This window comes from Topomyia yanbarensis, chromosome 1 (genome assembly GCF_030247195.1).
Source record: "Topomyia yanbarensis strain Yona2022 chromosome 1, ASM3024719v1, whole genome shotgun sequence".
NCBI classification, from domain to species: domain Eukaryota; kingdom Metazoa; phylum Arthropoda; class Insecta; order Diptera; family Culicidae; genus Topomyia; species Topomyia yanbarensis.
In genome coordinates this window covers 198047657-198063547 of record NC_080670.1, presented here as the reverse complement: position 1 = coordinate 198063547, position 15891 = coordinate 198047657, and the positions used below count along the sequence as shown (strand labels likewise).

The 15891-nt window shown below is 45.4% G+C and overlaps 1 protein-coding gene across 2 annotated transcripts; it reads left to right on the top strand.

Annotated features, from left to right (window-relative positions):
* Positions 1–2098: 2098 nt before the first annotated feature.
* On the top strand, positions 2099–4060 carry LOC131687186 (small ribosomal subunit protein uS2). Of its 2 annotated transcripts, none has more exons than XM_058971246.1 (3): positions 2099–2222; positions 2614–2863; positions 3321–4060. In XM_058971246.1, exons 2-3 carry the CDS (start codon positions 2645–2647, stop codon positions 3960–3962), a joined length of 861 nt encoding a protein of 286 aa, XP_058827229.1. In that variant the 5' UTR covers positions 2099–2222; positions 2614–2644; the 3' UTR covers positions 3963–4060. The 2 variants fall into 2 exon arrangements, with proteins under 2 accessions (XP_058827229.1, XP_058827224.1); XM_058971241.1 differs by lacking the exon at positions 2099–2222 and adding an exon at positions 2504–2522.
* The last annotated feature ends 11831 nt before the right edge of the window (positions 4061–15891 follow it).

The window sequence follows — 15891 nt, the reverse complement described above, 5'->3', positions numbered from 1 at the left end:
TACGCTTGTCCGGGCATACCGCAGTCTGAGGTCATTTGCATTTGATAAAAAATGCCAATACATCCTGACTCTTGCGGTAGAAGACAAAGAGTTAAACCGTCAGGAAACTGCAGTCGCGATTCGCTGGTTGGGCCACACCTCTGTCCAACTAACCAAATTTGATTCGTTAGTTGGACCGACTGACAGATGTTAAAAACTCTCCAAAGGAGAAAAAAGAAAACAACCGATTCCGACTCTATCGGTTGATGCATTTGAGCTGGAATTTATGCTGGAAGTCCGAACCGGTTCCGGATTAGTTTGACTGGGTAGAGGTATCCAGCTTTTAACGTGCCATAATGGCGATCTAAATTGTTCAGTTCGTAATACGTTTAATTGCCCTTTTTTGACAATAACCGTTTACGCCAGCTTGACAGCAACGCCCAGTTGAAGATGTCGGGCGTTCATTGAATAAACATCCAACGCATTGGACTAACGTAGGATGACTTAATCTCGCTGGGCGGTTGACGTAAACGATTATTGTCAAAAAAGGGCCATTAAACGTATTACGAACTGAACAATTTAGACCGCCATTATGGCACGTAAAAAGCTGGATAACCGCTGTCAATTTTGTCGAACTCAGCCACAAAAAACATGACGACAGTAGCGCACCTACCTTCGAAACCGTTTGAGATTTTACAAGTTGAATGGTGAAGATGGACGTCTGTTCGCTGTGGTTAAAACCTCTATAATCGAAATATAAAAAAAAATATCATTCTGAAGTTCTAAGGGTTCAACATTGCCATATGTATTTATCAAGATTAGCTCTACCGGTTTGTGTAATATCAAAATAATTCTATTCTTCATTTAATTATTTACGCTTCGGGAATTCTATTTTTTTGCATAGAATTTTTCCAGCACGTTAAACAAAAATCGTCTGGCATTTGAAATGCATGGGGAACAAAATCCCGCGCGATAAAATTTTTGGGGTTCATACTGCACAGTACACTGATAAAATAAAGTACCCATTAATGCATAGAAAACTACGCATTTTCAATAAAAGTGGAACAACCCATTAAATGGACAAAGAGTTTGTACCGATAAATGAGTATAGACCTTGTACGTCAACCTGGGTATGTTTTACCCATTATTTTTCGCAGAACTGTTACAACAAAATGCGTAAAAATACCCATTCATGAAAATTCGCGCCAGAATGAAAAATACTGTCAATAGAATTATTTCTGAATTTAAAAAAAAAAACAGAAATTAACATTCATTTCACATTATTGTCTCCTTATAAAAGTATAAATATCTAGATGGAAATCCTATTCCAAAACTCCTTAACAAAATAAAACCACAGAAAACAGACATCCATGATCGAACAAAAATATTTAAAAAACGTGTGTAAACATTTGAATTAATATACGAAAAACACTTGCGCCGCCACACCAACCTATCCCAACTATCCGTCAAATCGATTCCGGAACCGGTTCGAAATCCTGGATGGATTCAGCATGGAATCTAGCTCAAAGAAAACAACCGATTCCGACTCTATCGGTTGACGCATTTGAGCTGGAATTCATGCTGGAAGTCCGAATCGGTTCCGGACTAGTTTGACTGGTTAGAGGAATAACCGCTGTCAATTCTGTCGCACTCAGCCACAAAAAAACATGACGACAGTAGCGCACCTGGTTTAGATATCCAAACTACCTTCGAAACCGTTAGAGATTTTACACAAGTTGAATGCTGAAGATGGACGTCTGTTCTCTGTGATAAAACCGTCAACTGGATATATTTTTGATCGCTGGATCTTTTGGCTGCTCTAAAAATGCCGAACTGGTGCATATTTGCTTGAAATAATTCTTATGGATTTTTCACCCTTTGTTAAGCTCAATATACCCTTGAATATACCCATTGACATTACCTCATCGAGTAGTGGTGAAACGGATAAAAAATACTGATTGTTAGAAACAAAAAAATACCCATTTTTTGACAGTTCGAACAATTTTCGAAAATGGGCAATTTGAAAAAATAAAATGGGTAAATTTTTTTTACCGTGTATCCAAATTTCAAGCTACAAAATATCAATATTCGAAAACCACTTCGGCGACCCCCCGTCCACTGGAAACAATTCGTGGAAGATTGCGAGGAAAAAACTCTCCACACTTCGGTGAAGCAACGCGGCAATCAACGAAATCTCCACTCTACTCGTCCATTTCGATTTTACTCCCAGTGGCATTTACTACGTAAGTTATTTGCTCTCTCGTTAATATGTTTATTTCAACGGGAATCTATTGTAAAATGTTAAAAATAATGGTTAGTTTGAACGTTTGTGAATTTGTCGTCGCTGATTAAAATCAATCTGATTCAATATTGTGTTATTTGAGTAATAATTGCTGGTCGAAAAAACTTGTTCCGGTTCCACGTGTTTACAAGTCTATAGTGTTGATTTCAAATATATTCTGTTGCATATTTCCCTATTTTAAACAGCGCGTAAACTTTAAATTACGTTAAATGATGAACATTAATCTTTAATTCAGTAATAGGTATGTTGAAAAATTCCAGCCAGAACACATCTTGTCGAACATAACCTCACAAAACTTCCAAGTGCTAATCTGTTCCTTTATTCCCCAACAGGTTACTTCGTTACTCCCAGACTAACGTAACGATGTCGGGAAATCTAGACATTCTCGCCCTGAAGGATGAGGACGTTACCAAGATGCTGGCCGCGACCACCCACGTCGGCAGCACCTCCGTCAACTTCCAGATGGAATCGTACGTGTTCAAGCGCCGCCCGGACGGTGTGCACATCATCAATCTCGGTCGCACCTGGGAAAAGTTGCTGCTGGCGGCGCGTTGCATTGCCAGCATCGAGTACCCCGGTGAGGTGAGTGTTGTCCATGGGTTATTTTTTTTTTTTGGGTTGCTACTCCGTCGGGATCGCGGACAGGCATTCGTAAAGATGATGATTTAACTTATTCCATCTTTCGGGTCGGATTACCCATGACGCATAACAATCAAGTTACTGATTTGCGATTCCTGTACCGTTCCCAGCGCGGAAACGGACCGGTATTGGCAACCTCTCGGAAAACCTCTAGTTGAACAGTTTATTTTCTGGCTCATCAACGTGGTTCGAATTCGGCTTGATTCGCTTCGCGCAGAAAAGCCAGTATAAAAAAAATTTCAATCCACTGCCGGAGTTGGCAGATTTATGGGTCTCTTCGGTGCACAAGATTGAAATACAGTTTTCCGAGTTGCGGTCGATATTGTCCTAGCTTTACACAATTCCTGTTTTTTTTGGTGAGATAAAAATAGATTCTGATCAATTTCCCAACCCGTTCAAGGTCTTCGCCATCTCATCGCGTCCGCTGGGACAGCGTGCCGTACTGAAGTTTGCGCACTACACCGAAGCAACCCCGATTGCCGGCCGTTTCACGCCCGGTGCCTTCACCAATCAGATCCAGCCGGCATTCCGTGAGCCTCGTCTGCTGATCGTGACGGATCCGTTAACCGATCATCAACCCGTGACGGAGGCGTCGTACGTCAACATTCCGGTCATTGCCTTCTGCAACACCGACTCGCCGCTTAAGTTCGTCGATATTGCCATCCCGTGCAATACCAAGGCACCGCACTCGATCGGATTGATGTGGTGGCTGTTGGCCCGTGAGGTTCTGCGGCTGCGCGGAAAAATCACCCACGACAAGTGGGACATCAAGCCGGATCTGTTCTTCTATCGTGATCCGGAGGAGGCGGAGAAGGAACAGGCAGCTATCGAAGCTGCTCCGGCTGCCAAGGATCAGTATCCGGATGAAGCCATCGTACCGGTGGAGGAAGGTGCAACATGGACCAGTGATGATGCACCGGCTCCGGCTGCTGCTGCGGCTTCGGCACAGCCGGCTGCCATTCCGGCTCTGATGCAGTCCGATGATTGGAACGAAGATGATACCCAGACCGCGGCAACGTGGGGAGGTGGCGGTGGTTTCTAAGTCCGCTGATTGAATAGCGCGGTGCCCGCTACGTGGATTGCATGTAGCGGAGAAGGCTTTTTTGTATGAAGCATAATAAAGATGCGAAAGAGAAGGAATTGATGTTTTTATTTGAGTGCTGATAACGGATCCGAAATCAATACTAAGATTTCGCTAAAATTTTTGGTTTTAGTCTAGAGTCGGCCATTTGCGGCGAAAGCTCTTTAAAATTGATGAAATTGTTTTGAGATATTTATGTTGGGTTTCTTGCTGTTGGTGATACTCGTAGTGTTCACAAACTAATTTTACTCTAATCGATTTAACTATGCCATATTTTTCCTTAGTGAAGGACAATTTGTAAACACTTCTCGCCATTAAGAAGAAATTTGTTTAAACCCATCCTTGCGCGTGGCTTCGTCCTGTCACTAAGTTGGTGTCGGGTTCTGATGAGACGAAGTCGAAACGCAAATTTTATAACTAATCGATTTAACCCTTCATTTTAAAATTGTTAACGCTGTAAAAAAAATCGCAGTAAGTTGCTATTTTTGGCAAAGTAGCCGCCCTCTGGTCTACACTTTTCCCGCACAGAGCTTTCAGAGGTCAGATGCTTCTCAGCGCTCTCGAGCGCTATCCGAATTGCTTCCACTGTCGATACTCCTTTGTGAAGCTCGAAATGCGTCTTGGACAGTCCGCGCTCGCCCTATGTGCCCTTCGTCAGCCTGTTAAGGATGATGCTTTCGAGGAGTAGACATATAGGCCGGATCGCCCAGTGGCTTCCCTGGTTTTGGTACCAATACCAGCTTCTGTTCTTTAGACATTTCTGATAAGTTACCTCCATCTAGAAACTTCTGCAGCACCTTCCTGATCATGTCCCAGTAAGCCAGGATCGCAGCCTTCAGTGCCACGCTTGCTATTCTATCTGGACCGAGGCTTTCTTCGATGTCAGTCTTCGAGTTCGTCGTTAGTCGCTTGCCGATCGCCCATGTTGGCTTCATCTTCTTCGCCGTACGGTGTCGGCAGACAGGTTGTCGAATCGTGTTTCGGGAAGGGAGTCTTAACGATTATCTTCAGCTAACCCAGGCGTATTTCAACTGGCGTCGGCGGGCCCTTCGTCACGACACAGTACGCGTCTCCCCAGGTATTCGCGTGTACTTATCGCCCCAGCTCCTCGTGACCGTCTGATTTGCTATTAAGCGGCCCCAGCTATCAGGTTCCGATCTGAGTCCGCGCTCTGGCTCTGAGACAAGCAGCGCGTAGCGAACTGAGCGTCTCGTTTGAACAGTAAGCTGGACGCCGTCTATTATTAGATCTTGTTAGATCCGCCGCATCAACGTTCTCGGTCCTGCTGTCCGTCTAGGTCTTTCACTTTCGCTCGCCGTTCATCCTTCTCCGTGGTGCAGCAGTATACCGTTGGCCGATATGGTCGGTAGCTCTACAGCCTAGTCATTGAAGTCACCACCAATGACTATTGGCTTTCGGCTGATCAGCTGTTCGGTTAAATGCTTCAGCATTACGCTGAACTGTTCCGCTGTCCAACTTGGACGGGCGTAAAAGCTGCACACGAAGACGCCGTTGATTTTGGCGATCACTAAGCCTTCGTATGAGCGTTCTTCCATTTCTTGAATGGGGAACTGTTACTGGGGAACTGTAGACTGCCGTACAACAGTTACTGCGCTGTGTCACAGTGATTCAGATTCAGCTGGGTGATTTCCATTATCGTTGGTCTGCAGTCTTAGGCAGTGCATTTGAAGACACCGGTCTGACTGTCGTTTCCGTCTACGTGCAGTCTCTCGCAACATGACCCGTCTCCCCGCATTTTCAGTATATCCTAGAACTGCCCGGGCATTTGAAAGCCCCTGCCAAGTGTCCAAAGGCCAAACTCTTGAAGCATTTCTCCAATTGTTTACTCACTCGTGGGGCTGCTCTCAATGGGTATCTCGAGCGTCCAACCGTAACTTTGCATACCTCCCGCGCCTTGGCAGCAGAGCGGTTACCGGTAGACGAGTCATCGCTGTCTGTGTTGCTCCGTACCCTTCCTTTGACAGGATCATCATGTGCACTTCGCCCAAATTGCACTGTGCCTTGAATGTACCTCTCAGTTCGTCTACCGTCGTGATCTTATCCAGATCCTAACCTCCACCGAGAGTCCGACATTTGCCTGATCCCCCCGGATTCCGTTCGAAGTTACTACTTCGGGTTCTTCGCTTAATTCCAGGTCTAGCTGGTCTAATCACCGCCACATCACTTCTGCTGTTGAGCACTCCCATGCTTCGGCATGATATTGTATATGAGCTCCTCTCAGCGTTCACCAATTTGAATGCCGTGGTTGATCCAGCGATTCCGGTTGGAGGGTAGTGTTCCGACGACCCTAAGCTGGCGGTTTGTTGCTTTCGGTGCTACTTGGCGTAGTTCTCGACGGTGGAGCTGGAGCCTGCTTCGTCGGAGAGTTCCCGAACTAAAGAATGTCTCCCGAAGTTGTTGACAGACGCATTGTTCTGGCTTCGAAGCAGTCCGGTAGAGTGCCGAAGTCTGTCCAGCGGTTCTGGGTGGAGGATTGTGTCCGGTTGACTGGCGCTCCGACGAATCAAGCCGGTGATTCGCTACGAACCACTCGGAACAGTCCCCGACGGTGGATCTTTCCTACTACGACAAAGAGTTCCCCGGTAAGAAACTGATGTTACCCGGGCAGATGCCGAGGTGATTCTGGGTGCAGGGTGACTTCCAGTTCACAGGCACCCTAACGACCAATTGCCGGTGCTACTTCACGATCTACATGAACCAGCCTCTGGCGGTGGGCCTAGCCCACTCCGCTAGAGAAATTTCCCGACGGCGGAAGCGCTTTCGAAACCATTATCTCGATGCTGGTTTGTCAAGTGTCAAGGTCAGTCCTGTGATTCCGGGTGGAGGATAACTTTCGGTTTTCAGGTGCCCGACGATCTATCAATAATGTGTATTCCTGATACTCAGTGTATTCCTCGGCGGTGTATCTAGTCAACTCCGACCGCGCCCGTTGGTATCCTCCCTCTCTTCAGTAGACTGACGTGTTGAGTGCCAAGGTCGGTCTTCCGTTTGAAGTGTGACTTCCGGTTTATCCGTACCTCGATGACTCAAAGCCCTGTATTGCTACGTTGCTCCGTTCGCCATCATCGTTGCAACGCTGACTTCATCAGAACGACAGTTCTGTTGACCGTATCTAATTTCTCTTGTTCCGTACACATTCTTTGGATAATACTATTCATGTTCACGTCTTCGCCGACGTTGATTCTCAACTCGTTTCGCTCGTGCTTGAATCGTGGGCATTCAAAGACCACGTACTCAAGCGTTTCCTCAGCATCACCGCGCGCGGTGCAGAACGGTGATCTCACCTATCCGAACCTGTTCAGATACTTCTTGAAACAGCCATGACCAGATCAGAACTGCGTCATGGGGAAGTTCACTTTGCCGTGCACACTCTCTTCAACGACACCGACAGGCATAGAATTAGTTGATTGTTCCACCTGCCGTTTACAGCGTTATCTCACTGATGTTACCACTTGCGATAAGGTATCAGCTCGGGTTCGTTTGTGGACCCTTTTCGTACCTCGATCCATGTAATACACGCTATCTTCTTCCAATAGAAGGTTTATGGTCATCAACTTGAACGTGCTGTTCAGCCGAGATCTGTTCATTCTTACTTCTACTTCCTCTAGTGATTCGGAGATCACCAGGAGCACCAAGTCCTCCAACGTAAACCGACAATCCTCGCGCACACGGGGAGGCGCAGCTTCAACACTATATCGCACACAGCAGTCCACAGAGTCGTACAGAGTATGGAACCCCGTGGAACGCCCGCTGTTACGGTTACACTTCTTTTCCCGGCGTCAGTTTTGAAGATCAGTTGCCGGTTCTGAAAGTATCTCCTCCGAATCCTACAAAGGTAATCGGGAACTCTCAGTATGTGCAGCTAATCGGCGATTGCTGAAGGCCTTTTTTACGTCCAGTGTAACCACTTCGCAGTTATGGTTTCCTCTTCTTTTTTGCTTTTGCGCAGCCTCTATAGCTTCCATGACCGTTCGTGCAGTGTCCATAGTCGACCTACTTTTCCGGAAGTCGAACTGCATTCTGGATAGGCCATTCTCTCCATCCGTGTATGTAGTTTGTTTGTTAAGCATTACAAGCACCTTACCGACTAGTTTTTGTGGCCTTCGGAGACAAGACTAGCTTTTGTCGCTTCCAGATATGCGGTCCTAAACATATACGGGTTCGTTAGGATTTGCTGTTTTCAGAGCCACGCTGGGAATACCGTCTGAGTCTTGGGGCTTCCGGTTGATTACTCGAACATCTTCTTCGTGGTCATATTCTGAGCCCCGTACGGTGTTGGCGGCCTGGCCATATATTCATTCTGTGAAAATAGTGCTTCTACGATAACCCTCATCCTCTCCGGGCACCTATCCAGTGGTATTACCGGTCCGTTTATCTTTGCCGTGGCAACTCAAAAGGCGTCATCCCACGGATTTGAATTGGCGTTGGGATAAAGATCCTCTAGGTAGGCTTTCTTACTGAGCTTGATTTCCTTGTAACGTGTGGCTCTTGTCGCCTTATACGCTGTTCTTAGAGTAGCTCTTTCGGCGACGTTGTGAGCTCTTCGTATTTTCCTCTGCGCTCGGTGGCAACATGCACGTAAATCGGAATACGACGAGTTTCACCAGAAGGCTAGACGGCGGTAGGTGCTGGTTGCACCTGTTGTAGCTTTCTCGGTGAGCTCTTTATCAGTAGAGCCGTTTGACTTCAGATGATTTTTCAATTCTAGGATCATCTCTCCGATGCGGGTGCGCCCGATTTTCCCTACGTCTGAGCCCAGTTTCTTTAGTACCTAGTTTATCCGCATTGCGCACCGTACCTTCTCGTACGAGTGCTTCACCTTTGTTTCGTCCCTTGAAGAGCTTTCACTTTTCAGACCTATCCTTGTTGTTCGTCTTCCATTTTGTGCTGCCGACGATTTCCTATTTGGTGTTTTTACCCCTGATGTTAGTGGCTGCTTCGTTCGCTACGCGTACCACTATGCCGGGAGCCTCGTTGTGTTTCTTGGAACCTCCTGGTTTCGCAACACCTGTTGCAGCTCTTGACCTCTTCGGTGTAGAGTGGAACACGCTTTCCATTCCTTGAGGATTGTCTTTCACCTTATAAGTTTCTCTCACTTTCGGTGGTGCCACTGGTTGCCTTATTTCCAAGGACTATCAACAGTTCTTTTCCGGCTACCTCCACTTTCTGCTCCAAGGTTTTCCCTTCCTTGACGGCCAATCCGAGGTTCCCTTGTGTCTTCAGGACCAGTATCTAGAAGCCCTTGTGCACTCCTTTTGTAGACAAAGTTGTGCAGTTCCTCCACCCGTTTTTAAGCTTCTGCTAAACTCAGCAAGCTTGGTATTTTCAGCCAGGTGCTGTCCTCCTGCTTTTGCTGCTTCTGTTGAAGCTGCGGCCGCTGGTGCTGTTGAGGTAGCTCCTGTTGTTGAAGCTGCGGCTGCTGTTTTTCCTGGTCGTGCTTGTGCTGAAGTGTTCGGGTTTGCCGAGGTGGTGACCTCGTTAAACCACTTTTGGCGAAGGGATTCGCCGCGACTACTTCATATCTGTGGGTTTCTTGTTTCATTTTTTTGGTTCCAACTCCGGGCCGCTAGCTCCACTCGTTGTACATAGTCCCTAGGTCTCTCGTGATCCCTTGGTTATCTATACAGTCGTGATTTGTACAGCCTATGTCCAACTAACGAATTTATTTCGCTAGTTTGACCGACTGACAGCTGTAAAAAAACTCTCCAAAGAAAACATTATTAGTGTAAAAGACTGTTGGATAGATTGTCAAAGTCAATTTGACATGAGATTTTGACGTTCAGATGCTTTTTAGTTGGGCAATGGTCCAACTAGCGGAAGCGGAGGTGCAACTAAAAAGCGGTCCAGTTGAAAAATGTCCAACCAGCGAATCACGACTGTACTAATCAAGATCAGCTGATTTCTCACTTCCAATAGAATTCCAATTGGTAATAGTTTTCTTCTTCATATCCTCCTGTTTTATATATTTTATCAAAGAAAAATGACAACGCACTTATATACACGAAAAAATGTACCCACCCGCACTGTCTTGGAGCGATGCGACCGTCTCATTGATTTCAATTGTCTTCGTTTTTTTTCACGCCACCCACCATTTTCTTATCGAACATGAACTTGCGACGCGGCTTTTACTCGCTTTCGGTTCGCACTTGCGCGCGGTTTAATTTTTCGCGGATGGAGGGGGTTTTCGATGGTGGAAAATGCTCGATTTGTCGAAAAAAGTTCATCATGTTACATGTTCAGTGCGGATTAGCTGATCAGTTGGGGAAAAGGAGGTTATTCTGTGGTGTATGAAGAGCTAAGTGCGTTTGAGAAAAATAGATGTTGTGAATGAAGAATATCCCGCTAGCTAATGGCTTGTTCTGCTGCGGCCTCTTAATATGAAGAAAGTTACCTAAGCCACTTAGAAGAAGGGTTTGAAGAAAGTAAGCAAAAGCTTTTACATAGTGAAGGCACGCTAATGGAAATAAGTGGTAAGGTCATCGTAAACATGTAATTTTGTGCAATGGAATTGGTGTTAGTCGTATTCAATGTTAATAGATGATTTTGTGCATAATATTGGCGTCCGTGCACGGTACTAAACCGTCACTGAATCGGATCGGAACGGTGTAGATTTGGCTTAAGGAACCGATTCCGATTCCTCGGGCGCTATTTGTAGGCGGCCAGGGCGGGGCATGCTAATAGATCACACGGACTCTCCCTACAATAGCCCCACTTTTCAGCATTCTCAATGGAAGAGATATCACAGAGAATAGACGTCAATCTTCAGCATTCAACTTGTGTAAAATCTCTAACGGTTTCGAAGGTTGTTGGGATATCCAAACCAGGTGCGCTACTGTTGTCATACTTTTTTGTGGCTGAGTTCGACAGAATTGACAGCGGTTATTCCCCAGTCAAACTAATCCGGAACCGGTTCAGACCTCCAGCTTGAATTCCAGCTCAATTGCATCAACCGATAGAGTCGGAATCGATTGTTTTCTTTGAGCAAGATTTCATACTGAATCCATTCAGGATTTCGAACCGGTTCCGGAATGGATTTGACGGATAGTTGGGATAGGTTGGTGTGGCGGTGCTAGTGTTTATCGTATATTAATTAAAATGTTTACACACGTTTTTTAAATATTTGTGTTCGATCATAGAAGTCTGTTCTCTGTGATAAAAAATTTCATATCCTCTCATATACACTTACAATCTCTCTTATTCCACACGTACAAACGCTTGTGGCCTTTGCGATAACACAAATCTGGTCACAAACGCGAACATGCGATTGCAATCATCCACACACTTAAGTCCGCGATCTCGCAAACATTAACACACCCCGGTAATTAAATGAACGTTTTATAACCTATAAATTAACAAACGCGGTGTCAATTGCGGAGAAGTATGCAGCACGGGCGAGGATGCTGCAGTACGGAACGTGACAGAATGTGGAGGGATACAAACAAGCACGGAACAGGCAAACCTCGGTCCTCCGGAGAAAGAAGCGCCAACAGGAGGAACGAGATTGCGAAACACCGCGTGAACGACACACGGAAGTTCTACGAGAAGCTGAACAGTTCGCGCAAAGCCGATATGTGTAGGGACTTGAACCAACCTTCTTACGAATGAGTGTGAGGTGATTGAGTGGTGGACGAGCACCTCAACGGTGAAGCAGCAGAGGACGAAGGCGGTATGGCAACGGCGGATCTTGGAGCACGCGCAGAAGACTGATAGGCCCCTGATCTCCAAGAAGTCAAGGAGAAGATCGGTCGGCTGAAACACAACAAAGCTGCCGGTGTAGATCAACTACCCCAGCGAGCAATTAAAATACGGTGGCAATCGCCAAAATTTGGGAGGAGGTACAGCTTCTTGGCTTCGCCGACGACATTGACATAATGGCACGGAACTTTGAGGCGATCGGACTGAAGACTGAAGCCGGCAGGATTGGACTTGTCATCAACGTTTCGAAGACATAATACACGAGAGGAAGAGATTCTAGAGACGACAATGTGAACCTCCCATCCCGTGTTCGGATAGACGGTGACGAAATCGAGATGGTCGACGAATTCGTGTATTTGAGCTCACTGGTAACCGTCGACAATGATACCAGCAGAGAAATTCAGAGACTTTGGACTGCGGAGGACACTCCAGTCGAACAAAATTCGCCGCCGCACGAAGTTGAATATCTACAAGACGCTGGTTGGACCGGTGGTTATCTACGGTCACGAGACCTGGACTATGCTCGTGGAGGACCAACGCGCTCTTGGAGTTTTCGAACGAAAGGTGTTGCGTACCATCTATGGTGGCGTGCAGATGAAAGACGAAACGTGGCGCAGGCGAATGAACCTTGAGTCGTATCAGCTGCTGGAAGAACCATCCATCGTGCATACCGCAAAAATAGGACGTTTGCGGTGGACAGGACACGTCGTAAGAATGTCGGACGACGACCCGGTGAAGATGGTTCTTGAGGGCGACCCTACAGGAACACGAAGACAGGGCGCACAACGAGCACGGTGGATCGACCAGATAGAGGACGACCTGCGCCCCTTCGAAGACTGCGAGGCTGGCGACAAGCAGCAGTGGACCGAGTGGAGTGGAGACGGCTTCTGCATACAGCAAGAGACAACTAGGCTATAGCCTGAACGGTAAGGTAAGTAAGGTGTCAAGCATTAACCGCCATCGTTCGCGCGAGCATGAATCGGTCACATCCGGGAGTCCCTATCCACAGTTCTAGTAGCCTAGACTCATGCCTTTAGTTGGACCAATCAAAAAATGACGCTCATATTCACTAGACAACACGTTCCATGGCGACATGACCGGGAGATCTAGTGATATGGAAGAACTCACGCTCTTCTAGCATCTGAACCGTATACTGAAAATAAGTATCAGATTCACGGGATCATCCAAAAACACACGCGAATATACGAATGGACGATTAAAAAATCGAATTTGTACACGCGATATTCAAACGCCCACGCGATCGAACACGTTAACGTACAAACATTCGAGCCCTTCGCGATGATACACGCGATCGTGAAGTCCCTATACCCGCACATATTTGAACCATACAATGAATATCACAATCAGAATCACTGCCCGCTGAAATTATCTTTTAGCAGTGTTTTAGTGGGTGACATTTCCCGTCTCGACTGCAATTGTAGTGAGTGGTTTTGACGGCGAGCCCTTCCGAGACCCTAGCTCTACAGCTCCAGTAGGACAACTCCCGAAAAAAATATCCTTCATAGTTTAAAATTCTGTAATTCATCAACTTAACTTATCACAAGTGTAAGTCGTGTAATTATTTTGAGTAAAACATTTATTTCCTATAGTTAGGTACAAAAAAATTGTTTCCACGTTCTTTTATTGCCACTTTCGCAAAATACTTTCTAAAGGGCGAACACGAAATTATTGCGACACCGAAAATGTCATGCCAATTTTCTTATGTTTAAAATCAAACCAAAATTTTAGGGTAGTTTTATATATATATATTTCCTTCAAAAATCAAAAGAAAAGTTAATCGATCGAGCCTCGAGTGTAAAATTGAACGCATTTTCGCTTCATGCCCTCCATCAAAGTCTTTACAGTGTCATCCGGTACCAGTTTCTCAATTTTTTTCCATTTTCTTAACATATCCTTCTCGTCTTTGACTGTCTTCTTGCTCTTCCGAAGTTCCCGCTTCATCATTGCCCAGTACTGCTCCATCGGGCGCAGCTCCGGACAGTTTGGCGGATTCATGTCCTTTGGAACCAAATGGACAGAATTGGCCTCATACCACTCCAGGACACTTTTAGAATAGTGGCATGATGTCAAATTTGGCCAAAATGGCGGAGCTTTGTCGTGCAGCTGCAAAATCGGCAAAAGGCGCTTCTCGAGGCACTCAGATTTGTAGATCTCACCATTTACTGTGCCCTTTGTCACGAAAGGCTCACTCCTCAGTCCGCAAGAGCAGATGGCCTGCCAAATGAGATATTTGGAGACGAGCTTCGACATTTTCTTCTTCTTAAATTTGTCGTCCACATAGAACTTGCTCTTGCCGGTGAAAAACTCCAACCCTGGAATTTGCTTACAATCGGCTTTTATGTACGTTTCTACGTCCATCACACAGCAGCCATATTTTGTCAGCATCTTTTCGTAGAGCTTCCGTGCCCGAATTTCAGCCGTCGATTGTTGCCGCTCATCGCGGTTTGCGAAGTTCTGTACCTTGTATGTATGTAGTCCAGCTCTCTTCTTTGCATTATGGACGTTACTGCTCTGCGACATGCCGATCTTTTTAGCCAAATCACGGCTTGAGACGTTGGGATTTGCTTTAATCATCCGCTTCACCTTTCCCTCCCGTCTTTTTGTTTTCCGGTCCCGGTCTTCTTCCAGCTCCTTTGCCGTGGTCCAACGTCAACCGCTCCTGGAACCGCTTCAACACTCTGGAGGCGGTTGAATGTTGAATATTTTTCCCAACTGCCTGTGCGACAGGTCAGGAAATTCCAGATGTTTGGAAAGAATTTGTTCTCTCGACTCGCGTTGGTTCACCTCCATTTTCGTTGAATCAAAAAACACGACTTCGAGTTTGACAGCATGTAAACAATACACATCAATGAGAAAGTGTGCAAAATTTGGTTGATTTTTACCCAATGGTAAAAAAGTTATACCCTGTTGAATGTGTCGCAATAATTTCGTGTTCGCCCTTTAGCACAAACATATAATTTGCTCATTCAGTACAACGCGAATGGAAAAGTTGTTGGTAAAGGAAAGGTTTTTCCATATGTATGCTATTTTGCACCAATCGGATATAAAAATTATAGTTGACGAAGGAAAAAATTTTCAAATTTAATTCTGTTAACTGGTTTGATAGCGCTGACAATTTTGTTTGCCAAAGAGAATATTCTCCTGGTGGGAGATTTTTGTTTCAATTAGCCCTGGTTACCAGGATGGAGGTGCACACACTAATCCGTGACAAATTCTAATAGTCACCTTGTCTTCCGGTGTTGACATGCAGTTTTCGGACTTCTGACAAGATTTGTTGACTTGAAATCACAATTTTTCCTGTTCAAGATCTGCGGCTCGGTGCATGACATTAGCGGGAATTAATCACGATCTAGCTTCGGTCAGATGATTTCAGATCGGGTTTTTCGCGTGTGTCTTAATAAATGATTTTTGTTAGCAATTGTCTTATTTACCACTATTAATCCGCCTTGAAATATAGTTTAAAAAGGATGTAATCTCTTTTTGTTTGTTTGTTTTATTGGCTTTAACCCTAAAGGTCATTTGCCTTATCACAAATGTATGCCGTAGAATTCTCTTCAACTGAAACCCATTTTCCCACTATTGAACACAACAAAATCGTTTCTACTTGATTCCCAGTTTCGAAAAGACGCTCGAAATCATTCCGGAACGAACTGTCTCACTTCACTTCTGATAATTACGTTGCATATGCCATCCCTCTCGTTCGTCGTTCCGAAATCATTTCCAAAATTGGATTTTTGCAAATACGCACACACACACGCCAATATGTTTTACAGGCCAAATTATACTTCCGCGGACGTGCAACCGTATCCGTCAGTTGGGCGCATACGCACAATTCGCATTATAGTATACCTGTACCCAGAGTTAAAAATATTCAAATTCATTGAATGAAAATTGATCATATTCAGCCGCATTCATTTTCAATATTCAGTGACGCAGCTGAAAACGTCAAACGAACAAACCGCCCATTCACCCATGCACATTTTCATTCGTTTCCGATTATTACACGAAGCGACCGTACAGTATTGAATCAAACGCATCAAAGTAGGCCCTGGCACAATGTAAGCGATGATGATTGTTGTTTCATATGCTTTACCAGCATTTGAAAACATTTTCCTAGATAATTAGTGAAATGAATATATTGTACGATATTCAA